At 51.4% G+C, this 26,078-nt stretch overlaps 1 protein-coding gene across 1 annotated transcript in view; it reads left to right on the top strand.

The window, feature by feature from the left end:
- The window catches only part of smtnl (smoothelin, like), a 76,164-nt gene extending 53,421 nt beyond the window's left edge, over positions 1-22,743 (top strand). The window contains exons 3-8 of the mRNA XM_068010003.1: positions 1,691-1,915; positions 3,568-3,634; positions 10,132-10,302; positions 13,457-13,577; positions 21,567-21,718; positions 22,362-22,743. Coding sequence (XP_067866104.1) covers positions 1,691-1,915; positions 3,568-3,634; positions 10,132-10,302; positions 13,457-13,577; positions 21,567-21,718; positions 22,362-22,488 — 863 coding nt within the window. The 3' untranslated portion in view covers positions 22,489-22,743. The remainder of the gene's footprint in view (positions 1-1,690; positions 1,916-3,567; positions 3,635-10,131; positions 10,303-13,456; positions 13,578-21,566; positions 21,719-22,361) is intronic.
- The last annotated feature ends 3,335 nt before the right edge of the window (positions 22,744-26,078 follow it).

Genomic DNA, 26,078 nt, shown 5'->3' with positions numbered 1-26,078 from the left:
CGGCTCCTCCCACGACCCGCACTGGAGAGTCGGCTCCTCCCAAGACCCACACTGGAGAGTCGGCTCCTCCCACGACCCGCACTGGAGAGTCGGCTCCTCCCACAATCCACACTGGAGAGTCGATTCCTCCCATGACCCGCACTGGAGAGTCGGCTCCTCCCACGACCCACACTGGAGAGCCGGCTCCTCCCACGACCCGCACTGGAGAGTCGGCTCCTCCCACGATCCGCACTGGAGAGTCGGCTCCTCCCACAATCCGCACTGGAGAGTCGGTTCCTCCCACGACCCGCACTGGAGAGTCGGCTCCTCCCACAATCCGCACTGGAGAGTCGGCTCCTCCCACAATCCGCACTGGAGAGTCGGCTCCTCCCATGACCCGCACTGGAGAGTCGGCTCCTCCCACGATCCGCACTGGAGTGTCGGCACCTCCCACGATCCACACTGGAGTGTCGGCTCCTCTCACAACCCGCAATGGCGAATCGGCCTACACGATGTACATGGAACCTTGGTGGGGGGCAGAATCCAGTCTTCATAGAATGATACAGCTCATTAAGCAGGCCATTCGGCCCATTGTACCTGTGCTGGCTTTTTGAAAGAGCTATTCAATTAGTCCCACTCCCCTGCTCTTTCCCCACAACACAGCAAATGTTTTATTTTTAACTATTTATCCAATTCCCTTTTGAAAGTTACTATTGAATCTGCTTCCACCGCCCTTTCAGGCAGCGCGTTCCAGATCACAACAACTCACTGTGTAAAAATCATTCTCCTCTGGTTACTGACACTGCTGTCAATGGAAACAGTTTCACCTTATTTAATCCAACAAAAATCTTCATAATTGTAAACATCTCAATTAAATGTACCCTTAACCTATCTGTTCTAAGGAGAAAACCCCAGTTCCTCCAGTCTCTCCACAAACTAGGGGAGGTGGTGGCGTAGAGTAATGCCACTGGACTAGTAATCCAGAGCCCAGGCTAATGCTTCGGGGGCGTGGGTTCGAATCCCACCACGGCAGATGGTGAAATTAAATTCAATTAATAAATCTGGAATTGAAAAGCTAGTCTAATGATGACCATGAAACCATTGTCCATTGTTGTAAAAACCCATCTGCTTCACTAATGTCCTTTAGGGAAGGAAATCTGCTGTCCTTACCTGGTCTGGCCTACATGTGACTCCAGACCCAGAGAAATGTGGTTGACTCTTAAAATACTCTTTGAAATGGCCTAGCAAGCCACTCGGTTCAAGGGCAATTAGGGATGGGCAATAAATGCTGGACTATCCAGCAACACCCACATCCCATGAATGAATTTAAAAAAACAGAATTAGAGACAATATTCCTGCTTTAACCAGTGTGTTATAAAAGATTTAGCACAAATTCACTGTTTTTATACTTGATTCCTCTCTTAATAAAGCCAAGGATTCTGTATGATGTTTTAACAGCTTTCTCAACTTGCCCTGTCATCTTCAGAGATTCATGTACACACACCCCCAGGTCTCTCTGTTCCTGCACCCCCTTTAAAATTCTACCATTTAATTCATATTGTCTCTCCTCATTCTTCTTACCAAAATGCATTACTTGCTTTCTGTCTGGACAGATGGGGATGGGCCTGAGATTAGGAGCTCAGAGTTGTGGGTGGTCCCACTTCACACTGGGACACGGCGCTAATGAAATTTTGCTTTCCACCCAAAGCAGGGAAGGAACTGACAACATCCCGGCACATCCCAGCCGCTGGTTTGCAGGAACACGAGCCTGCAGCGGTGGGCCTTGCTCACCTGCCCATCACCGCGGTTACCAAATCCGGAGAGAAATTCTCCGCGGAAATGTCAACGAGCGTGGCCTCGCGATCAGAAACCCACAGCCAATCGGCTATGAGCAGGCACCAGGCTGAGTCTGTCAGTCAAACAGTGCATCAATCAGGTGAGTGGCACCAGACGATGGGTCAGTAAACCTTCAATAATCTCCCCTCTCTGTCACCATAGCTTTCCTCTCCCATTTATACCATGTTTCCTGAAAGCACTAACTCTGACTGAGCTGATTTCAGTGTTAAAGAAAGATTAGCTCCTTTCACAATCTCAGGATGTCCCAATGCACTTTCTAGCCAATAAAGTACTTTTGAAGTGTCGTCACTGTTATAATGTAGGAAACATGGCAGCCATTACACACAGCAAGATCCCACAAACAGCAATGTGCTAAATCTGTTTTTAGATGTTTGTTGAGGGTTGACAAGCTATTCCTCATTAGGGGCATCATCACAGAGTCTGATCCTAAGCTTAGTCATCTCACTAAGGGAAAGAAACTTTAAAATTCCTCTCTGACCCCACTTAGGCGATGGAACACAGTCCAGGAGATCACACGGACCGTGTGATACTTATAGAGGCATTTACCTTCTATACAACACAATCTCTGCCCCAGTCAGGAACCAGTCCAGCTCCCTCTTGAAGGCACAGAGTCAGCACCTACTATGATAGTCTGCAAAACATTCCAGAGGCTCACTACTCTCTGGGAAAAGTCAAACCACCTAACAGCCCAGTCTATTCCTAGTGTTACGTAGTTTAAACTCTTGTCCTCCCCAATCTGTCAAACTGGAACTAGCCAATGGCCCCAGCTGGACGTTAACCGAGGATGGGGATTGGCTCGGGCTCGACTGTGCCACGTCCCAACAGTCGAATATCCCATCAGCACCCACTGTCTAGACTCGGTTGGAAAGAGGCCGCTTGGCTGGGATACAGGGTGACAGTGGGTGCCTGGTAACTGTGGCCCAGCGGCAGAGGCTGCGTGGAGTGTCTGTTTCACGTGCGTGGGAGGTGACTGACATTACTGTGCAGGCCGCTCACAAGTTGGCCCCTCTCCTGCACGTGTACAACCAAGCAAAAAAATTTAACGGTACTGCACATTCAAAAGAAAAGGCGGCACAAAAAAAAAAATTTGGAGGAAGCACTGGAGGTGACTCAGAATTTTTTAATTTATTCACAGGATCTGAGCATCGCTGGCTAGGCCAGCATTTATTACCCATCACTAATTGCCCTTGAGAAGGTGGTGGAGAGCTGCCTTCTTGAACATAACTGTGTTGTTTGCTAGGCTACTTCAGAGGGCAGTTAATAGTCATCCACATTGCTGTGGGTCTGGAGTCACATGTAGGCCAGACTAGATAAAGACGGCAGATTTCTGTCCCTCCCTGAAGGGCATTAGTGAATCAGCTGGTTTTAAAAAAACAATCTGGTAGTTTTATGGTCGCCATTACTGGGACAATCCTTTATATCCAGATTTATTTAAATTGAATTTAAATTCCCCAACTGCCTGAGTAAGAATTGAACACAGGTTACTAGATCATTAGTACAGATCTCTTAATTACTAGTCTAGTAACATAACCATCATGCTACAATAGCCCCTCATACCATACACCCTACATTGAGATACCAGTAGAATCAGTGAGATTGCACACGGATCACCTGTAGAACAGGTATTGAGGTCTCTGAGCTATAAACAGTGGGTAAGGAAAGCAGAGCAATGTGTTTGTGATGTATTTCTGTAGAACCTCATTCCTTCTAATTCATTCTCTTTTTTTTCAGACGAGAAAAGTAAGAGTGTCTCTTCTATCAGTTACTCGAAGTCCAGTGATGTCCGTTCTCCATCCAGGTAATGACTCAGAGGAACCACTCCAAGCAATTCAACACACTCACCTTCCACCAGCTCTTCCCCTGTGATCTAAAGCCCTCCATGTTGCAGACTCACTCGGGTCTGCCCGAAACTTCTGATTTTGCTTTGTCAACGCTCTCCAGACCAGCCTTCCACCTTTCACCATCTAGAAACTCGAGCTTATCCAAAACTCTGCTGCCCCGTGTCCTAACTTGCACCAAGTCCCATTCACCCATCACCCCTGTGCTTGCTGACCTACATAAAAACATAAGAACAGGAGCAGGAGTAGGCCATTCAGCCCCTCGAGCCTGCTCCACCATTCAGTAAGATCACGACTGATGTGATTGTGGCCTTAATTCCACTTTCCTGTCTGCCCCCCCATAACCCTTGACTTCCTTGTAGATCAAAAATCTAACTCCGCCTTGAATATATTCAATAACCCAGCCTCCACTGCTCTCTGGGGAAGAGAATTCCAAAGATTAACAACCCTCTGAGAGAAGAAAAATCCTCCTCATCTCCGTCTTAAATGGGAGACCCCTTATTCTTGATTCCCCCACAAAGGGAATCATCCTCTCAGCATCTACCCTGTCAAGTCCCCTCAGAATCTTATATGTTCCAATAAGCTCACCTTTCACTCTTCTAAACTTCAACAAGCACAGGCCCAACCTGCTTACCCTTTCCTCATAAGACAACCCCTTCATCGCAGCAATCAGCCGAGTGAACCTTCTCTGAACTGCTTCCAATGCAAGAATATCCCTCCTTGAGTAAGGAGACCAAACTGTACACAGTACTCTAGGTGTGGTCTCACCAATGCCTTGCAAGACTTCCCTACTTTTAAACTCCATCCTCCTTTGTAATATAGGCCAACATTCCATTTGTCTTCCTAATTACTTGCTGTACCTGCAGGCTAACTTTTTGTGACCTACACTGGCTCCCAGTCCGACAACTTGATTTTAAAATTTTCTGCCTTGTTTTCAATTCCCTCAATGGTCTCACGCCTCCCTATCTCTGAGACCTCCTCCAGCTCAGCAACCCTCCAAGATCCTCTAATTCCAGCCTCTTGCGCACCCCGATTTTAATTGCTCCACCATTGGTGGCCGTGCCTTCAGCTGCCTGAGCCCTAAACTCTGGAATTCCCTCCCTAAACCTCTCCACTAAAGCCTGGCTACCCGAGCTGAACCCAACCACACGTGTCTGGTTCAGGTTGGGTTGGGTCTGTATTCAGCCTCCAGTATTCAGGCTCCGGTTGGGTCAGGCTGAACTGTACTGTTTTGTTTTGTATTGTTTTTGTTTTAGTCTATGATCTTTCTCTGCTTCAAAAATATGTTTGTTATTTTCGGGTCAGGCATTTAAAAAAATTAAAAAGACTCGGGTCCAGGTTGGCTGTTGTCGGGTTGGTCCCGGGTCGGGTTTTAATTTTATACCTGAGCCAGGCTTTACTCTCCACCTCTCTCTCTCCTCCTTTAAGACACTGTTTAAAAATTTGTGGTCAGCTTTCCTAATATCTCCTTACATGGCTCAGTGTCACATTCTGTTTGATAATGCTCTGGTGTAGGCATTTAGGATGCTTTACTGTGTTAAAGGTACTATATAAATGTAAGTTATTAAGAGTTGGGGGGGGTGGGGAGGGATTTCTGGGGAGAGTCAGACGAGAGGTGTAGGGAAGAGTCAGGTTTGAGTGGCTCCTGGAAGCCCATCTTAGGCTCATAAGCTTCACAACCATAAGAAAAAGAACGGGACAAACAGAGAGGGAGGAAACTTATCAAAAAAATACAGACAGAGAGTCGGAAATATCTGCACAACAAATGAGAGCTAATTTCCCAATTTTACTGCTTCGCCAAGAGTTGGGAACTCATGCTACCAGAAACAGCTGAAATTGAGGTCTGGTGCTCACACAGTGAATACGTCACTCTGTCCTAAAACACAGCAGGATGGCCTGGTCTTTCTGAAGGACTTCAATCCAGCTCCCAGGCAATGACACATCAGCCTGTACTAAACCGATACAGGATCCGCCAAATCCATTTGAAACACAAAAACCATCTACACTCCACTACACTACCAGAGAAAGGATTAAGATAATTACAAGAAGAATTAAGGAGGAGGTGAGGAAAAGGTTGACACTCAGTGTGATTAGTTTGTGAAATTCGCAGAGAGTAACAATTGTTAGAGTCAGTAACAAATTCTTATCAAAGAATTTCACATTGTTATTTGAAAAAGGGGACGAGGAAAGGGTACGGGGAGTGAGGGGAGAGTGGGATTAGACTGGGTGGGATATTAAAGGGTGTGGGGAGTGAGGGGGACAGTGGGATTAGACTGGGTGGGATATTAAAGGGTGTGGGGAGTGAGGGGTAGAGTGAGATTGTGGGATATTAAAGGGTGTGGGGAGTGAGGGGGAGAGTGGGATTAGACTGGGTGGGATATTAAAGGGTGCGGGAGTGAGGGAGAGAGTGGGATTAGACTGGGTGGGATATTAAAGGGTGTGGGGAGTGAGGGGGAGAGTGGGATTAGACTGGGTGGGATATTAAAGGGTGTGGGGAGTGAGGGGGAGAGTGGGATTAGACTGGGTGGGATATTAAAGGGTGTGGGGAGTGAGGGGGACAGTGGGATTAGACTGGGTGGGATATTAAAGGGTGCGGGGAGTGAGGGGGAGAGTGGGATTAGACTGGGTCGGATATTGAAGGGTGTGGGGAGTGAGGGGTAGAGTGGGATTAGACTGGGACGGATATTAAAGGGCGTGGGGAGTGAGGGGTAGAGTGGGATTAGACTGGGTGGGATATTAAAGGGTGTGGGGAGTGAGGGGGACAGTGGGATTAGACTGGGTGGGATATTAAAGGGTGTGGGGAGTGAGGGGGAGAGTGGGATTAGACTGGGACAGATATTAAAGGGTGCGGGGAGTGAGGGGGAGATTGGGATTAGACTGGGTCGGATATTAAAGGGTGTGGAGAGTGAGGGGGAGAGTGGGATTAGACTGGGTGGGATATTAAAGGGTGTGTGGGGAGAGTGGGATTAGACTGGGTGGGATATTAAAGAGTGTGGGGGGAGAGTGGGATTAGACTGGGTGGGATATTAAAGAGTGTGGGGGGAGAGTGGGATTAGACTGGGTGGGATATTAAAGGGTGCGGTGAGTGAGGTGGGAGAGTGAGTTTAGACTGGGTGGGATATTAAAGGGTGTGGGGAGTGAGGGGAGAGTGGGATTAGACTGGGACGGATATTAAAGGGTGTGGGGAGTGAGGGGTAGAGTGGGATTAGACTGGGTGGGATATTAAAGGGTGTGGGGAGTGAGGGGGACAGTGGGATTAGACTGGGACAGATATTAAAGGGTGTGGGGAGTGAGGGGTAGAGTGGGATTAGACTGGGTGGGATATTAAAGGGTGTGGGGAGTGAGGGGGAGAGTGGGATTAGACTGGGTGGGATATTAAAGGGTGCGGGGAGTGAGGGAGAGAGTGGGATTAGACTGGGTGGGATATTAAAGGGTGTGGGGAGTGAGGGGGAGAGTGGGATTAGACTGGGTGGGATATTAAAGGGTGTGAGGAGTGAGGGGGAGAGTGGGATTAGACTGGGTGGGATATTAAAGGGTGTGGGGAGTGAGGGGGAGAGTGGGATTAGACTGGGTGGGATATTAAAGGGTGTGGGGAGTGAGGGGGAGAGTGGGATTAGACTGGGTGGGATATTAAAGGGTGCAGGGAGTGAGGGGGAGAGTGGGATTAGACTGGGTCGGATATTAAAGGGTGTGAGGAGTGAGGGGGAGAGTGGGATTAGACTGGGTGGGATATTAAAGGGTGCAGGGAGTGAGGGGGAGAGTGGGATTAGACTGGGTCGGATATTAAAGGGTGTGGGGAGTGAGGGGTAGAGTGGGATTAGACTGGGTGGGATATTAAAGGGTGTGGGGAGTGAGGGGTAGAGTGGGATTAGACTGGGTGGGATATTAAAGGGTGTGGGGAGTGAGGGGTAGAGTGGGATTAGACTGGGTGGGATATTAAAGGGTGTGGGGAGTGAGGGGTAGAGTGGGATTAGACTGGGTGGGATATTAAAGGGTGTGGGGAGTGAGGGGGACAGTGGGATTAGACTGGGTGGGATATTAAAGGGTGTGGGGAGTGAGGGGGAGATTGGGATTAGACTGGGTCGGATATTAAAGGGTGTGGAGAGTGAGGGGGAGAGTGGGATTAGACTGGGTGGGATATTAAAGGGTGTGGGGAGTGAAGGGGAGAGTGGGATTAGACTGGGTGGGATATTAAAGGGTGCAGGGAGTGAGGTGGGAGAGTGAGTTTAGACTGGGTGGGATATTAAAGGGTGAGGGGAGTGAGTGGGATTAGACTGGGTGGGATATTAAAGGGTGTGGGGAGTGAGGTGGGAGAGTGAGTTTAGACTGGGTGGGATATTAAAGGGTGAGGGGAGTGAGTGGGATTAGACTGGGTGGGATATTAAAGGGTGTGGGGAGTGAGGTGGGAGAGTGAGTTTAGACTGGGTGGGATATTAAAGGGTGTGGGGAGTGAGGTGGGAGAGTGGGATTAGACTGGGTGGGATATTAAAGGGTGCAGGGAGTGAGGTGGGAGAGTGGGATTAGACTGGGTGGGATATTAAAGGGTGTGGGGAGTGAGGTGGGAGAGTGAGTTTAGACTGGGTGGGATATTAAAGGGTGTGGGGACTGAGGTGGGAGAGTGGGATTAGACTGGGTGGGATATTAAAGGGTGCAGGGAGTGAGGTGGGAGAGTGAGTTTAGACTGGGGGGGATATTAAAGAGTGTGGGGAGTGAGGTGGGAGAGTGAGTTTAGACTGGGTGGGATATTAAAGGGTGAGGGGAGTGAGTGGGATTAGACTGGGTGGGATATTAAAGGGTGTGGGGAGTGAGGTGGGAGAGTGAGTTTAGACTGGGGGGGATATTAAAGGGTGTGGGGAGTGAGGTGGGAGAGTGAGTTTAGACTGGGTGGGATATTAAAGGGTGAGGGGAGTGAGTGGGATTAGACTGGGTGGGATATTAAAGGGTGTGGGGAGTGAGGTGGGAGAGTGAGTTTAGACTGGGGGGGATATTAAAGAGTGTGGGGAGTGAGGTGGGAGAGTGAGTTTAGACTGGGTGGGATATTAAAGGGTGAGGGGAGTGAGGTGGGAGAGTGGGATTAGACTGGGTGGGATATTAAAGGGTGTGGGGAGTGAGGTGGGAGAGTGGGATTAGACTGGGTGGGATATTAAAGGGTGCAGGGAGTGAGGTGGGAGAGTGAGTTTAGACTGGGTGGGATATTAAAGGGTGAGGGGAGTGAGGTGGGAGAGTGGGATTAGACTGGGTGGGATATTAAAGGGTGTGGGGAGTGAGGGGGAGAGTGGGATTAGACTGGGTCGGATATTAAAGGGTGTGAGGAGTGAGGGGGAGAGTGGGATTAGACTGGCTGGGATGTGAAAGGTTTGAATGGGCTGAATGGAGATTCTGTTTATAGACTAATGGAACCCATTGCTCGCTGCAGAAATATGTGGAAATGTTCTATTGATTTGCCCCTTCCTCCCCAGTGGAACTGACTCTTGCAGGGTCCAGATCCCCAGAGTCTTCCCATCCTTCCAGTACCTCACCCATGTGACCATTCATCACCAGTAGCCCGAGGACTGTTGAGTGTCACTGGGCTACATGGTCAAGGGAGCCTCATCGTGTCTTAATGCAACATTGAAACATTCACTTCCTAGGCTAGTGATTGGTCTCAGAATCCTCCCGAGCTCGGGGCACTGAGGCTGATTCTGAGAGGCCCAAATGCCTTCTGCCCTCAGATCAGAAAGGGCCAGAGAGCAGGGATCAAACCTGGGAGCTGTGTGGTGGGAGGGGCACCCACAGAGTCCAGTAAACCACTCAGACAGAGTACTCACCTCTGTGCAGATCTTCCACCTCGCCTATATTTCTAGAAGGAGTGTCCTGGAGATGCCCTGTAGGCAGATTTTAGGAAGGTAGGACAATTGTGAGGGCTTTAAAGCGAGTGTAGAAAAGATTCAGAAGAGTTGTTCTAGGGATAAGAAATTTCAGTTACGTGGATAGATTGGAGAAGCTGGGTCTGTTCTCCTTGGAGAAGAGATTGAGGAGATTTGATAGAGGAGTGCAAAATCATCAGGGGTCTGGATAGAGTAGATGGAGAGAAACTGTTCCCATTGGCAGAGGGATCCAGAACCAGAGGGGACCGATTTAAGGTGATTGGCAAAAGAACCAAAGGTGACATGAGGAAAAAACTTCTTTGGCAGGGATTGGCGAGATCTGGAATGTGGGAACTGAGACTGTGGTGGAGGCTGATTCAATCCTGGTTTTCAAAAGGGTAGTGAATAATTACCTGACGTGGAAAAATTTGCTGAACGATGGGGAAAAGGTGGGGGAGTGGGACGAGCTAAATTGCTCTTGCAGAGAGCCAGCATGGGCTCGACAGGCTGAATGGCCTTTGTGCTGTCACTATTTGGATTCCACACCCCTGTGTTGGAACTTCTGCTGTGTTTCCGTGCTGTCACTTACTTCTTATCTTGTCTCCCCGCAGTGTACTCGATCTTTATCCGGACACAACCACCAAATCCCGATCTCCCCCTCCCACACTACCCCGACAGGGTGAGAAACGGCCTGTGCTGATGAGGTCACAGACACTGCCTCGGACATCCGGACCCCAATCAAGGAAGGCTCTCTTCGAAAAGTTTGAACAAGAAGGCAGTAGGTAGGATCTTGCCTCTTATTCCTGCACCTCACAGGCTGTGAGCCAACAGGGGTCACCACATTGCTGGCACGTCCCAGTGTTCGCCGTGGGTCAGAGAGGAGCACTCTCTCCATAAGTCAGAACGTCAGTAGTTCAAGCATCACTCCAGAAACTAGAGCACACATTCCAGGCTGACACTTCCAATGCAGTACTGAGGGAGTGCTGCACTGTCAGAGGGTCAGTACTGAGGGAGTGCTGCACTGTTGGAGGGTCAGTACTGAGGGAGAGCTGCACTGTTGGAGGGTCAGTACTGAGGGAGAGCTGCACTGTAAGAGGATCAGTACTGAGGGAGCGCTGCACTGTTGGAGGGTCAGTACTGAGGGAGTGCTGCACTGTTGGAGGGTCAGTACTGAGGGAGTGCTGCACTGTTGGAGGGTCAGTACTGAGGGAGTGCTGCACTGTAAGAGGATCAGTACTGAGGGAGCGCTGCACTGTTGGAGGGTCAGTACTGAGGGAGTGCTGCACTGTTGGAGGGTCAGTACTGAGGGAGTGCTGCACTGTTGGAGGGTCAGTACTGAGGGAGTGCTGCAGTGTCGGAGCTGCTGTCTTTTGGATGAGTCATTAAAATGAGGCCCGGTCTGCCTTCTCAGGTGGGTGTAAAAGATCCAATGGCCACTATTTGGAAGAAGAGCAGGGGGGAGTTCTCCCCGGTGTCCTGAGGTCAATATTTATCCCTCAATCAACATCACTAAAACAGATTGTCAGGTCATTATCACATTGCTGTTTGTGAGATCTTGCTGTGCACAAGTTGCCTGCTGCATTTCCTACAACAGTGACTACACTTCAAAAATACTTCATTGGCTGCAAAGCGCTTTGGGCCATCCTGAGGTTGTGACAGGCGCTAGAGAAATGTGAATCTTGCTTCAGAACCAGATGAGCTGCATCCAAGTATACTGAGGGAAGTGAGGGTGGAAATTGCAGAGGCACTGGCTATAATTTTCCAGTTTTCCTTAGACTCCAGGGTGGTGCCAGAGGACTAGAGAATTGCAAACGTTACACCCTTGTTCAAAAAAGGGTGTAAAGATAAGCCCAGCAACTACAGGCCAGTCAGTTTAACTTCAGTGGTGGGAAAATTTCGAGAAAAAATAAGTCGGGACAAAATTAATAGTCACATGGACAAATGCAAGTTAATTAAGGAAATCCAACATGGATTTCTTAAGGGAAAATCATGTTTAACTAACTTGCTGGAGTTTTTTGAAGAGGTAACAGAGAGGGTTGATGAGGACAATGCTGTTGATGTGGTGTACATGGACTTTCAAAAGGCGTTTGATACAGTGCCACACAACAGACTTGTGAGCAAACCTGTAGCTCATGGAATAAAAGGAACAGTAACAACATGGATACGAAATTGGCTGAGTGACAGGAAACAGAGTAGTGGATAATGGATGTTTTTCGGGCTGGAGGAAGGTTTGTAGTGGAGTTCCCCAGGGATCAGTGTTGGGACCTTTGCTTTTCCTGATATATATTAATGACCTAGACCTTGGTATACAGAGCACAATTTCAAAGTTTGCAGATGATATGAAACTTGGAAGCATTGTGAATTGTGAGGAGGATAGTGTAGAACTTCAAAAGGACATAGACAAGTTGGTGGAATGGGCAGACAGGTGGCAGATGAAGTTCAATGCAGAGAAATGTGAAGTGATTCAATTTGGTAGGAAGATCATGGAGCAGAGGGACCTGGGTGTATATGTGCATAAGTCATTGAAGGTGGCAGGACAGGTTGAGAGAGTGGTTAATAAAGCATAGTGTCCTGGGCTTTATTAATAGGGGCATAGAGTACAAGAGCAAGGAAGTTATGTTGAACTTGTATAAGACACTAGTTCGGCCTCAGCTGGAGTGTTGCGTCCAGTTCTGGGCACTGCACTTTAGGAAATATGTGAGGGCATTGGAGAGAGTACAGAAAAGATTCAGGAGAATGGTTCCAGGGATGAGGAATTTCAGGTATGAAGATAGATTGGAGAAGTTAGGACTGTTTTCCTTGAAGAGAAGGCTGAGAGGTGATTTGATAGAGGTATTCAAAATCATGAGGGGTCTGGACAGAGTAGATAGAGAGAAACTGTTCCCATTCGTGAAAGGATCGAGAACGAGAGGACACCGATTTAACGTATTTGGTAAGAGAAGCAAAAGTGACACGAGGAAAAACTTTTTCACACAGCGAGTGGTTAAGTTCTGGAATGCGCTGCCTGAGAACGTGGTGGAGGCAGGTACAATTGAAGCATTCAAAAGGCAATTAGACAGTTATATGAAAAGGAAGAATGTGCAGGGTTATGGGGAGAAGGCAGGGGAACGGAACTGAGGGAATTGCTCTTTCAGAGCGCAGGTGTGAACACGATGGGCCGAATGGCCTCCTTCTGCGCTGTAACGATTCTGTGATTCAGTAAAAGTCCTTTATTCCCTCTCATTCTCCTCCTTTTCCTCTCCCTATGTCGAGGACTCTTGCTGGGATTCAGTCCCACTGGTTACCTCACCCCAGAGCTCATTTTTGATCCACCAGTCAGGCACAGTGAATATTTTCGAGATATTCCATTACAAAAGGCATTGTGGCTGCACCAGGTCCTGATTTTACCCGATGTCCCAGCATGAACTTTGCAGGCACTGCTCACTGGTCTCTGGATGGTTCTCAGGAAATGATTCCTCGGTGAAATTACCCTCTCTGACCCAGGGCACTGAGGCCAATAGTGGCATCTCAGCTTAGCGCAAAGACCTGGAATTGATTCTAGGGCCCTGTCCTAGCCCAGGGCGATACATTGACCTACTGAACCACAGGCCTATGTGCCAGTTAGATGCACATGAAACATATTTACAAACTTATTAAAATGTTTTATATTAATGTTGAAGCAATTAAATATTTCATATAAACATAGTATTTCAGAAAAGGAAAACGTTGTAGGGGTCTGGGGAAAGATCAGGGAGTCAGTGGGACTAATTGAATATTTCATTCAAAGAGCCAGCAGAGGGACCATGGGTTGAATGGCCTCCTTCTGTGCTGTCTGACTGAGAGATTTTACAAAATCTTTATTTTCATCGTGTGTTGCAGTGAGGGCGATGATGAACAAGATTTGCAGTCCAACCTCCGAGTGGTTCAGTTTTATACTGTGTTAACCTTTTTTTTCAGGGGCAAAGTTGGAGTTTCGAAGGTAAAACTCCAAAGATCCCAAAGCTTCGGGGTTGCCAGTGCAAGTAGCATCAAACAGATCCTTCTGGAATGGTGTCGCTCCAAAACAATAGGATACAAGGTAAGCGAAGGGTTAATACCCACTGCTGCACCCGAAGAGAGAGGGAGGAAGCAGGTGGAAAAAGGTGATGGTTAGAACCATTTTTACTGATGTAGAGACCAGGATCCACTGAGCAATTAGCTGGTCTCTATTGGGACTCCAAGGGTTAAAATGAGGAGAGATCACACAGGGTTATATTCTCTGGCATTTAGAAGTTTAAGGGGTGATTTGATCAAAGTTTTTAAGATATTAAGGGATAGATAGAGAGAAACTATTTTCGCTGGTTGTGGAGTTTAGGACTAGGGGGCAGAGTCTGAAAATTAGAGCCAGAGCTTTCAGGAGTGAAATTAGGAAACACTTCGACATGCTAAGGGTGGTAGAAGTTTGGAACTCTCTTCCGCAAATGGGAATCGATGCTCAATCAATTGTTTGTATGATCAGTTAGGCAGGGAGTAAATCATCAGGCATGGTTTGTGCTCCCTCTGATCTGCGCCCGTGTGGGGGTCACTGGGTGAGAGCAGGTTCAAACAAGGCTCTGACTTTCTACAAATGGAATATTCTACCATTACTGACACATAGAGAGAAGCACTGGTATTTCAAAAGTGGGTGCGGGTGTGAACATTAGAGAGCAGAGAAAAATCATACAGGATAGGGTGGTGGGGGAGGGTCTGATCACTCGCTCCGTAGGGTTTCTGATCTGAGCTGCATGCTGCAGGAAACTAAGGCAAGCGGCTACCCGACAGGGAAGGAAAGGCAGAGATGGTCCCCATCATTCACCACACAGCCAGGAAAGCTTGTGCCTCCTGGTGGCCAATTGAAGAGCAGCCTTGGTGAAGGCCTCTCGGATGCCTGGGCCAGGGAGCTGAGAAACACAGGATGAACATTTAGGGGCAACACAATATTAGAGAAATTAAGACCACAGACAGAATGGGTGGTAAAGAGAATTAGACACCACAATTTCTCACTGAGGGAGTGCTGCACTGTCAAAGGTGCCATCTTTCAGCGGCAATGTTAAATCGAGGCCTTGTCTGCCCTCTCAGGTGGAGGTAAACGATCCCATGACACTATTTCAAAGAGCACTGCCCTGACCAATATTTATCATTCAACCAATATCACAAAAATATATTATGTGCTTATCACTGTTGTTTGTGGCATCTTGCTATGTATAGATTGGCTGCTGTGTTTCCTACATCACAACAGTGACTACACTTCAAAAAGTGCTTCATTGACTGTAAAGCACTTTAGGACGTCCTGTGGTCGTGAAAAGCACGATATAAGTGTGGACCTTTACTCTGTATCTAACCCCCGTATTTTTTTTTTCTTTTTTTTTCCAAGGTGGCCTTTATATCCCAGGCCCCTTTTATATATTTTATGTCAAGGGGGCCTTTATTCCTCAGGCCCCCTTTATATACATACTTATATTTTTAAAATAACTTTATTAAAACCAGATAAATCAAAAAAAACTCAAATTAAAATGCCATTGTCGGCGTCGACGATCCACTCCAGTCCCTGCGGTGCCCACCGGTCGCGGAAGGCCTCAAGCGTACCGGCGGACACCGCATGCTCCTTTTCCAGGGACACCCCGGGCGCGAACGTAACCGCGGAAGAGGGGCAGGCAATCGGGGAGGACGGACCCCCGACGGCCCGCAACCTGGACCTGTGAATTGCCTCCTTGGCCAGGCCCAGGAGCAGACCGACGAGGAGATCCCCCTCCCGGCCCAAGCCCCTCCGCACCGGGTGCCCAAAGATCAGCAGCGTGGGACTGAAGTGCAGCCAGAATTTGAGGAGCAGCCCCTTTAGATACTCAAATAGGGGCTGCAACCTCGCACACTCCGTATAAACGTGGAACACGGACTCGTCCAGGCCGCAGAAAGTACAGGCGGCCTGGGAGTCCGTGAACCTACTTAAAAGTCTATTGCACGGGACTGCTCTGTGCAGCACCCTCCACCCCAGGTCCCCGATGTAAAGGGGGCAGACTCCCGCGTAGAGAGACCTCCATCAGGGTTTCCCCTCGCCGCCAGATGGCAATGTGGACCGCCAGGGCGTGTCCGGTCGGCTGACGAGGGCGAGGAAGTGGAGAGTGTGCAGGAGCAGCCCGTACAGGAAACCCCTCCGCGCCAATTGGAATGGCACGGAGGGCATTTCCGAGAGGCGGCTCGGGTTGTGCGGGACCGGCTCCCTAGGAGGGTTTCGGGGCCTGGGTCCGATGAGCAGTTCCGGCCGAGCGGGGGTCAGCTACTCCTCCGCCTACCGGACTGTCCCCGGAGTCGGCCGCCCGGACAGCCGAGGCGCTCTCCTCCGCCGGCGGGGGAGCGCCCTGACTGGAGGCGACCATGTTCCAGACTCGGAATAGATCCCGGTAAAAGACAGGCAACTCCCTCAGAGAGGCGTGGCTAACGGACTCCACCGGGTGCTGTGTGTCGTCTTGAAGGCAGTGACACTGGCGGAAAAAATACGTCGCCAGCGCACACCATCTGGGAGGACGCTCGACGTACAGGTATCTCTGCAGGGTACGAAGGCGGAGAGTCGCAGCCTGGGTGCGGACGCACACCAGCGACTGACCGCCCTCCTCAATCGGGAGACTCGGGACCGCGGCAGAGACCCAGTGTTTCCTCTTGCCCCAGAAGAAATCGACGAGTTTCTTCTGGATCTTGGTGGCAAATACAGGGGGCGGGGCCAAAGTGACCAACCGGTACCACAGCATGGAGGCCACCAGTTGGTTTATGACCAGCGCTCGGCCCCTGTAGGAAAGCACTCGGAGCAGTCCTGTCCAGCACCCCAGCCGAGCAGAGACTTTCACCTCCAACTCCTGCCAGTTTGCCGGCCAGTCTTCCTCAGCGGGGCTAAGGTGGACTCCCAGATAGAGGAGGTGCGTGGTGCTCCACGCAAATGGTGTCATCTCCTCCGCCAGGGAGTCCACCCGCCACTGACCCACCAGGAGTCCGGAACATTTCTCCCAATTGATCCTCGCGGAGGACGTGGCAGAAAAGGTCTGCTGGCAGTCGCGCATCCTCCGCAAGTCAACGGGATCTGTGATTGCGAGGAGCACGTCGTCGGCGTAAGCCGAGAGGACGACCCGCATGGCCGGCTCGCGCAGAGCCAATCCCGTCAACCTCCTGCGAAGCAGGCACAGGAAGGGCTCCACGCAGATGGTATACAATTGGCCGGACATGGGGCACCCCTGACGCACTCCTCTCCCAAAGCGAAGGGGCGCCGTCAAGGACCCGTTAACTTTGACTAGACACTCTGCGGCGGCGTATAAAAGTCGGACCCGGGCCACAAAATGCGGCCCGAGTCCGAAAGCGCGCAGAGTCCCGAAAAGGTAATCGTGATCCACCCTGTGGAGCCTTCTCCTGATCGAGGAAAAGAAAGGCGACCGACTGACCGGTCCTCTGGGAAAGATGGATCAGGTCCCGGACCAGGTGGATGTTGTCCTGGATGGACCGGCCCGGGACAGTGTAGGACTGGTCGGGGTGGATCATGTGGGCCAGCACGGAGCCCAGGCGGGTAGACATAGCCCGGGCAAAGATCTTATAATCCGTGCTGAGGAGGGAGACCGGACGCCAGTTTTTAAGGAGACGGAGATCGCCCCTCTTCGGCAGCAGAACGATGACCGCCCTGCGCCACGAGAGGGGCATCTCCCCGGTCGCCAGGCTTTCCCCCAGGACCCGCGCGTAATCGTCCCCCAGGACGTCCCAGAACGCCCTGAGGAACTCCACGGTCAACCTATCCAGCCCTGGGGATTTGCCCCTTGAGAGCTGGTGGAGGGCGCCAGTGAGCTCCGCCAATGTGAGCGGAGCCTCCAATCCTTCGGCGCCCTCCGGGCTGACCTGCGGCAGGTCCTCCCACAAAACTCTGCGCGCATCCTCGCTGGATGAATCCAGAGAGAACAACGCACTGTAATAAGTACGGACCAGGAGGCCCATTCCCTCCGGATCCGTGATGGAGGATCCGTCGTCGGCCAGCAGCTCCATGAGCTGCTTACGGACCCCCCGCCATTTTTCCAGCGAGTAGAAGAAGGGTGAGGCGTGGTCCAAATCTTCCAGGATCTGGATCCGCGACCTCACGTACGCGCCTCGGGACCCTATGAGCTGCAGGTCCCTCAGCACGCCCTTCTTCTCTTTGTATGCCTGCCACAGGACCGGGTCCACGACGGCATGACCGAGGCGGGACTCCAAGTCGAGCACCTCCCTCTCAAGGCGCCCGATCTCGGCTTCCCGCCTCTTGGTCGACCCCTTCGCGTACTCCTGACAGAAGACGCGGATGTGAGTCTTGCCCACATCCCACCATAGCCTCAAGGAGGGGAAGCCCCCCCGCTTCCTTCTCCAGTCGGCCCAGAATCGACAGAACGAGTCCCGAAAACGCTCGTCCTCCAACAGCCAGTTGTTAAAGTGCCAGTACGCGGACCCCGCCCGCGTGCGGAGCGGAGTAAACTCCGCGCACACCAGGCGGTGGTCCGAGCACAGCATCAGCCGCATGGAGGCCGCCGAGACGCGGGAGATGTACGCCTGCGAAAAGTAGAGGCGGTCGATTCGCGACCCTCCTCCTCCAGACCTCCACGTGAAGGCGCTGGAGTCAGGATGGAGATTCCGCCAGACGTCCACCAAGTTAAGGGAGGTGATCAGTCCCCTTAACTTCTCCACCGACGCTTGGCCGCGCTGGGGACCGGAGCGATCCCCCACCTCGAGGGTGCAGTTAAAATCCCCCCCGAGGATGATGCACTCGCCGCTATCGATGGAGCTCAAGAGAGCGGACACTTCTTCAAAGAAGCGCGCTTGCAACGCGCCGGGCCTGGGCGCATACACGTTCACAAAGTGGAGCGGCACGCTACCCAGGCGAACGGCAAGGTGGAGCAAGCGGCTCGGCACTCGCTCCTTGACCCCCAAGATCTCCTGCTTTAAAGTCGGGGCCAACAAGATAGCCACCCCACTAGAAATAGGGGTGAGGTGACTCATGTAGACCCCACCCTGTCACTCCAGGAGTCAGGTGGCTTCGGCTCCCGGAACGGTGTGGGTTTCCTGCAGAAAGCTCACCGCGTATCTCCCCCAGCAACCCATTGAGGAACACATTAAAACGGCGCCTCTCAACCAGTTTCACGTCCGCGCGCTTGCCCGCTTTCTTAAGGGCGGCACGGACGGACTGGATGATCAGCGCCAGATTCGACCAACGGCTGAGGGCCAGCTGAACTTTATTGCGGCAACCCCTGCAAACCGCGAGAAAATCCCGGAGATCCGCCTTGGGGATGAGGGGAGATTCGGTGGGAGGCACGAGGGACTCCACCACCTCACTGGCGATGGAATCAAGGTCATCCTCCGTGCCCCACGCCGAATCCCCATCCTCCTCCGGGTCATCACCGCCAACGGCCGACACATCCACCACACACTGTGGGGCGGACGTCCCGGCCGCGCCAGCTGATCCTGCCTCCGTCACGATCCCACCCCCAGGAACGATGGTGGAGGAGTCCTCTCTGGGTTCTACTGTGAAACTGGAGCCTGTGGGCGCCAGCAGTTCAGGACCCCCCTCCACCCCCGTCCGCAGGCCAATGAGTGGTCCAGGGGAGACAGAAGTTCCCGACTCCGGAAATCCAGCCGGAGCCAAGACCGGAGGCGGAGAGAGGAGGGCATCTCCCGCTCCGATAGCACCCACAGGCCCAGCAGATGGGGCAGCATTCTCGATTATAACTGGGTCGGGTGTCTCCTGGTTGGTGGAGGGCTCCAGCTGGGAGGCCGACCCTCTGGGGCCTTGCCCTCCCTCCCTCTCTGGGCACCCGACCCAGTGGCAGTGGCAGAATGGGCGGCGTCCCCAGGCTCCCCCACCACAAGCAGGGCTCCACTGGCTTCCCCCGGAGGGGCCACATGTACAGGTGTCTCCCCCTCCCCTCCATCTTGAGGAATAGGGAGCTCCTGCCCGGACTTTGCAGCCTTGATGTTGGTGGTGGTGGTAGGGGAAACCTGGGGACCTGAAACAGGAGACAGCTCCCCTCCAACAGATGGACCCTGCGCCTCAGGGCCCCTTGTCACCTCTGTGGAGGGGTGCCTTCTCCTCTTTTTCCCAGTTGGGTGCAGAGGCTCAGAGACCTCCATGTCATCAGAGGCCTCCGCACTCTCTTTTTTCTTATTTACCCTGGGCCTGAGCCCAGCCCTAGGGCAAGTTGACTCCCCGAGATCGGGCTTTGTGCTGAGCTCAGACTCGGGTTGTGTCAATATGTCCAGGGGATGCGCCTCTCGACGTTTATTTTTCCTCCGCGCCTTCCTTCCACTTGGACGGGCACTCTCCTCCCTGCCGGAGGCCGTGAAAACCACAGCCTCCGGTACCGACTGAATGGTATCTGGTAGAGGTGTAGGGGGGGTGGGAGGAGGTGCAGCGGTGCTACCCTGGGCCGCCGAGTTGGAGTTGGCAGCCGGGAGGTTGGGGCAGTTCTTACAGACATGGCACCGCACCCCATCCAAGGTCCAGAAGACGCAGTAGGCCTTCCCCTGGAACTCTGTATTGAAGTGGCCCTCTGTAACCTCCTCCCACGCCAGCTGCATGAATAGCTGGCGGCGGAAGGAGTACACATGCCGGAGGCTGTTCTCCCGAAGACCGAGCGGGACTGGGTTGAGCCCCGTCTTTACCTCCCCCAGATGGTGCAGGTGGGGAAGGAGGAGCTCACCAGGGATGAAGGGTGGGACATTGGATAGAATGAGCCTTTGCGTAGTGGCCTCCAGGGGGTCCACTGGCAGAAAGGTCCCGCCCACGGTGAGCCCCTTGTTTAGAGCCAGGGACACCACCCGCTCGGTCTTCAGGAAAAACACTGCCTTCCCGTACATTTTAGAGGCTGCAACAATGGCCGAAGGGCCGACAACCTCGGCCATTGCTTTCACGCATGCCTCTATAGTCATGTTCGGGTGGACGTAGCTCTTGACCCCATGCTTCGATGTTATTAATGCAAACGGTGACGGGGCAACAGGTGCAGCTGCAGCAGCATATGTACGGGAAGGCCCCGCCACCGGCGAAGGAGGGCTTGCCATGGGGTCTAAGAGCCACGTCCACTCCCAAGAAGCAAAGTAATTTTACACAATTGAAACAAAACAAACAAACTTTAAACAAAGTGGAGTGGGAGTAGAGGAGGATAGGGGTAGGAAGGTAAAGGAAAAAGGGGGGATAGGTGACTGAGGCGACTGAGTGGAGGAAGGGAGAGAAAGGCTGAAAGGGATATTTGATCCAACTGCCAGTTGGAGCACCTTTGTAACAATTAGTCCAAAACAGTTTGTTGTCTTCCAGTTGGGGGAGGCTTCTTCGCCCGGGACGGCTGGAGCTGCCCGGTACTCTCCTCTTCTGATTTTAACAAGACAGTCTTCACCCGGGCAACTCCAGCTGTACCGAGCAGGCAGTTGGGGTGGGGAGGGAGCTCCCTGTGTGCAAACACCATTACAAATACAGGGGCCCCCTACTGGATTTGGCAGCCCCACCCAAGTCTTCCGGCCTCTTCTCCCTCCCCCAAACAGTCCAAACTTAAGAATTCTTCAGGTGCCCTGACACCCATCTCTCCAAAACAATTGCAGCCTTCCTTGATGGTTTCTCTCCACTCTGTATTCACCTCTCTCCACTTCCTCCAATTACTCCAGTCTCCACTCTGCAGTTGCTGCAACACAGGTGCAGCTGCTCCCCCTGATTGCTGGCAGGAAGTGTTCCAAATTGCCCAGCTCACCCCAGTGCTGTACCTGCCCTGGGAGTGTTTGATGGGGACAGTGTAGAGGGAGCTTTACTCTGTATCTAACCCTGTTTTTTTTAGTGTTTGATGGGGACAGTGTAGAGGGAGCTTTACTCTGTATCTAACCCCGTACTGTACCTGTCCTGGGAGTGTTTGATGGGGACAGTGTAGAGGGAGCTTTACTCTGTATCTAACCCGCGTCCTGTGTGTACTGACATTTAACACCTTGAGGGGCACAAAATTCACTAATAAAAGGGAAAAGCTGCTCTGCCTCTGGGATCAGACATGAATTATAAATCTCTCTCTGTTCCTTGCAGTTGATTGACATCCAGAATTTCTCCTCGAGTTGGAGCAATGGGATGGCGTTCTGTGCTCTCGTGCACTCCTTCTTCCCGGAAGCCTTCGATTACAATGAACTGAGCCCCACTAACCGCAAACAGAACTTTGAGCTGGCGTTTGGCATGGCTGAGTGAGTACTACCCTTCCACAAAGAGAGAGTACCCGTAACACGGTGCAGTCACCGTGAGGAACATAGAGACTCGGGTAGGGGGAGGGATCATATATGGTGCCTGTCCAGAGAATCTCTGCTCGATCATTGCAAACTATCTTGTTTTTGATTCTGTAACTAAAACAGTGTCTTTCCCACACTGGACAGCAACAGTTTGAGAACTCATGGGCAACGGGTGACAGTGGGTCAATAAATGCTGTCGTTCCCAGCAACAAGCACATCCTTCAGGATTAATATATTTTAAAAAAAATTTTGCGAGTGTTATTCCTCAGAGGGCCCCATGAAATGCCACAGGGCTGGCAGTAAGTTCAACTCCACAGGTCCCGGGTCTATGTTGGCAGATCTCAATCTTTCCAGCTGCCGTCTTTCAGATGAGATATTATAATGAGGCCGGCTCTCAGGTGGGTGTAAAAGAGGCCATGGCCTCTATTCTGGAGCAACAGAGTTCTCCCTGGTGTCCTCGTGAATAACTTGCTGTGTGCAAACTGGCAGCTGCATTTCTGACAAGAGTGATGACATTTCCTAAGTATGTCACTTTGAGGCACTGAGATTGATGGAAGGCGCTATAAAAATGTAAGTTTTATCTTTATTCTTGGTGTTACAGGAAGCTGGCACATTGTGACAGGCTGATTGAGGTGGAGGATATGATGGTGATGGGGAACAAACCTGACCCGATGTGTGTGTTCACCTACGTCCAATCGCTCTACAACCACCTACGTCGTTTCGAGTAAAACCCTGATCCCCACGACTGTCAGGCCTGGGGAGCAGGAGGGATGAGTGTTTCAGCACCTTACCCACTGCGCCAGCATCACGGGGGATCAGCTGAACCCCAACAATGTCTCCCATTAACCATGGAGCAGAGACGTCTTCAGCGAATGTAAACCACACAAGATTCAGTGTTCACGGCAGATTAATTACAGCCACCTGCACAGATGTAGCGGTTCATTTAAGATTACAATAAAGAAAGATTTAACTTGTATTGTTGGAGACCTTTCTTAAGAGCCCAGCTTTTCATAGGCAACCTAGACTCAACATTGCAATCTGGTATGTTTAATGAGATTAGCTGTCAGGTATAGTTCAGTGGGGAGCTCCCTCACCTCTGAACCAGGTCATGGGTTAAAGTCCAACTCCAGAGACTTGAGTCCAGAATCCAGGCTGACACTCCCAGTGCAGTACTGAGGGAGCGCTGCACTGTCGGAGGGTCAGTACTGAGGGAGTGCTGCACTGTCGGAGGGTCAGTACTGAGGGAGTGCTGCACTGTTGGAGGGTCAGTACTGAGGGAGCGCTGCACTGTCGGAGGGTCAGTACTGAGGGAGCGCTGCACTGTCGGAGGGTCAGTACTGAGGGAGTGCTGCACTGTCGGAGGGTCAGTACTGAGGGAGTGCTGCACTGTTGGAGGGTCAGTACTGAGGGAGCGCTGCACTGTCGGAAGGTCAGTACTGAGGGAGCGCTGCACTGTCGGAGGGTCAGTACTGAGGGAGCACTGCACTGTCAGAGGGTCAGTACTGAGGGAGTGCTGCACTGTCGGAGGGTCAGTACTGAGGGAGTGCTGCACTGTCGGAGGGTCAGTACTGAGGGAGCGCTGCACTGTTGGAGGGTGCACTGGATCTGCACACTCCAACAGGTGAGGCAGGTGGTGTTTGGTGAGGTGAGTGAATGGGATGCTCGAATTTCCGAATGCTCCTTCAACTGTTTGCACGTGGTCGCAGCCTGGACATGTCAACATTGTTTGAACTGGCTGGAACCTTCGCGGATGCTTCTTCATTTTGGGCGGTCTTGGGCTCCCTCAGTACTGACCCTCCGACAGTGCAGCACTCCTTCTGTATTGACCATCGACAGTGCAGCACTCCCTCAGTACTGACCCTCTGACAGTGCAGCACTCCCTCAGTACTGACCCTCTGACAGTGCAGCACTCCCTCAGTACTGACCATCGATGGTGCAGCACTCCCTCAGTACTGACCCTCCGACAGTGCAGTACTCCCTCAGTACTGACCATCCGACAGTGCAGCACTCCCTCAGTACTGACCATCGATGGTGCAGCACTCCCTCAGTACTGACCCTCCGACAGTGCAGCACTCCCTCAGTACTGACCATCGATGGTGCAGCACTCCCTCAGTACTGACCATCCGACAGTGCAGCACTCCCTCAGTACTGACCCTCCGACAGTGCAGCACTACCTCAGTACTGACCATCCGACAGTGCAGCACTCCCTCAGTACTGACCCTCCGACAGTGCAGCACTCCCTCAGTACTGACCATCCGACAGTGCAGCACTCCCTCAGTACTGACCCTCCGACAGTGCAGCACTCCCTCAGTACTGACCCTCCGACAGTGCAGCACTCCCTCAGTACTGACCCTCCGACAGTGCAGCACTCCCTCAGTACTGACCCTCCGACAGTGCAGCACTCCAAAAACTAAGCCCTCTGCACCATCATTCTCTGGGACGTGTTGGGAGCTCTTCCGTTCAGTTCTCAGCCTCAGTATCTCGGAGCCTCAGCTGCTAAAACCACGGAGAAACTGTCAGGGCGAGTTATTCATCAGGATTGGCACAGGCTCTCATGTTACGTGGAGACAGACTCTGACAGGTTCCAGCACCTTCCAGAATTCCCTGTGCGTTACATGAAAGAACTACTGCTTTGGGGCTCCCAGTGAGCAGCTATTTTGTACAGTTCACTGAGCCCGAGGTTTTAGCAGGTGTGGGGACCCAGATGGACACAACGATCTGAAAATTACTACCATCTAGGTCCCTGTTGTGCAGTCGAAATCACTGATCAGCCCCAGTGACAGATTTAGCCACATTCATTAAAAAGTGTTTAACAGACACCATCGCTGGTCATGCGACCTCAATCCCCATCTCCGCAAAACGTGAACGTTAACCTTTGTTGATGAAACAGTGAGACAAAATGCAGAGTGTAAGTGCGTATTTTACCCAGAGAGTGGTGAGAATGTGGAACTCACTACCACAGGGAGTGGTTGAGGTGAATAGTATCGATACATTTAAGGGGAAGCTGGATAAACACATGAGGGAGAAAGGAATAGAAGATATGGTGATTGGGGGGGGGAGGGGGGGGAAAGAGATGGAGTAGGGGGGGAAAGAGGTGGAGTAGGGTGGGAGGAGGTTCATGTGGAGCATAAACACCAGAACAGAGCAGATGGGCCGAATGGCCTGTTCCCATGATGTAAATTCTATGTATTTTGATCATTGTGAGTGCTTAGTGAATGGTGGGAGATGTTTATTTAGTAAGTATCCACGAGTGAACTACATTTCCCTGAGTTGTGAGTGAAGCTTTTTCTAGTAAAATTAGGTCTTGTGTCTAAAATGTTGTCACCCTAGCAACAGCTGGATATTGAGTGATTTCTATTGGCCAAACCCTGTTTTAAGAGAATCACTGCTGTGTATGGTGCTATTCTGACAACACTGGGTATCCCTCGCAACCGACAGTAGCTTGTAAACAGTGCAGCTGATACAATCTATACAACAGTCAGCATTTCAGCTATTCAGGGAAGTGTTTACGATCCTGGAATTCCGACTCCTGCCATCCTCATATCGCCCAACACCCGAGCATGAAGGAGCACCAACACTGCACTGAAACAAGCCCACGACTGGCCCGTGGGGCTCCGACAGGCCAGCACAGTGAGTGTATGATTTAGGGAATACTCAGGTTTCATCTGTACTCTGCCCCGGTAAGCTGATCTCACTCAGAGCAGCATCGATCGACAGGATACAAAAGAGGGTGCAGGGACAAATAAGGCAGCCAGACAGAGCTCCTGCTCCTGACAGCTAGCAATTCCAGCCGCCAAGTTCACATATGTTCACACAGTGATGCCCTTCACACATGACCTGCCTTCTGCCACTCAATGGGTTCACACACCTGGTCATTATGACTCACAACCAGGCAGTATATCTACCTAGAGTGAGCTTGGATGAGTGCTAACAGTCCCTGAGTTAGAAGATTGTGCTCAACCCCCCACTCCAGAGGCTAGAACACAAAATCTAGGCTGACAATACAGTGCAATTAAACAGAGTCCTCACACCCCCTCTTCAGGTGGATGTAAAAGATCCCACAGCCACTATTTAGAGTCACAGAGTTATACAGCTCAGAAACAGGCCCTTCAGCCCATCGTGTCTGTGCCGGCCATCAAGCTCCTATCTATTCTAACCCCATTTTCCAGCACTTGGCCCATAGCCTTGTTTGCTATGGCGTTTCAAGTGCTCATCTAAATACTTCTTAAATGTTGTGAGGGTTCCTGCCTCTCTCTCACCTCTTCAGCTAGTGAAAAACAGCAAGTTAGTGCTCCCCAGTGTTCCAGCCAGTATTTAT

The sequence above is a fragment of the Heterodontus francisci genome, chromosome 30, assembly GCF_036365525.1.
Source record: "Heterodontus francisci isolate sHetFra1 chromosome 30, sHetFra1.hap1, whole genome shotgun sequence".
In the NCBI taxonomy this organism is placed as follows: Eukaryota; Metazoa; Chordata; class Chondrichthyes; order Heterodontiformes; family Heterodontidae; genus Heterodontus; species Heterodontus francisci.
The sequence above is the reverse complement of the archived record's forward strand: the minus strand, read 5'-3'. Positions and strand labels throughout refer to the sequence as shown.